General features: G+C 42.2%; 2 protein-coding genes across 3 annotated transcripts in view; one reads left to right on the top strand and one right to left on the bottom strand.

Annotated features, from left to right (window-relative positions):
• Positions 1-792, bottom strand: part of LOC110025057 — a 2,572-nt gene extending 1,780 nt beyond the window's left edge. The window contains exons 1-2 of the mRNA XM_020725321.1: positions 327-792; positions 18-249 (exon numbers count right to left, since the gene is read on the bottom strand). Coding sequence (XP_020580980.1) covers positions 18-249; positions 327-713 — 619 coding nt within the window. The 5' untranslated portion in view covers positions 714-792. The remainder of the gene's footprint in view (positions 1-17; positions 250-326) is intronic.
• Positions 1-801, top strand: part of LOC110025032 (meiosis-specific protein PAIR3) — a 42,076-nt gene that overhangs the window by 23,390 nt on the left and 17,885 nt on the right. The gene's annotated exons all lie outside the window — the stretch shown is intronic.

Genomic DNA, 801 nt, shown 5'->3' on the forward strand with positions numbered 1-801 from the left:
CAACACGGTTGCCGCACCTGGTGGGGGATAAGGGAATCCGTATTTAATGTTGCTAGTTGCAAACTTGAAAACGCGACTATCGTGTGCGCTACCTTCCCATCCAGCCATCACATATGTGAAACACATATTGAAATCACAAACAGCCATTATATTTTGTGTTGGTGATCCGCATCGACCAATGTACGCAACTTTCTCTTTGACAGAAAGACGTGCGTCGACATGTGTTCCGTCAATGGCTCCGATGCAATCCTGATAGGAAGGAAATAATCAATAATAAAATCATGTGTGTGACATTTCAGAAACTAACCTTTAAATATGTGGAACACCTTAAAGAACGGCATATAACGAGGGTCATTCGCAATATGTGTGGGGATGGACTGGAATGTTGGATCCTCTGGCTTGACTATTTGACGGGCTAGACTCACCAGTGCATTCAACCCAGCTGAGAAATACCTGCTAATGGTTTCGGAAGAATGTTGAAACCGTTCCATAGCTCCTCTCACAGATTCATTCTGGGCTAAAATATAAAGTGTTATTGCCAACACCTCTCTAGATGTTGTTCTTGATGATCCTCGAAGTCCGTGGAGGGACCGAAGTTCACTTAGGAGATCAAGAAAAATAATTTTTGTCATACGAAACATATTTGCAAAACTTATCGGGTGCCCATTTAATAACTCTCCGATCCATTTATCTCCAATATTGCTGGACGTCATGCATGGGTTTCGATCTACATATGCGTTGTAGTAATGGTATAACAACGTAAGGGTGAGAGTGACAATGCGTATTTGATTAATCTGCCCG

This window comes from Phalaenopsis equestris, unplaced genomic scaffold, assembly GCF_001263595.1.
Source record: "Phalaenopsis equestris unplaced genomic scaffold, ASM126359v1 Scaffold000287, whole genome shotgun sequence".
Taxonomy (NCBI): Eukaryota; Viridiplantae; Streptophyta; class Magnoliopsida; order Asparagales; family Orchidaceae; genus Phalaenopsis; species Phalaenopsis equestris.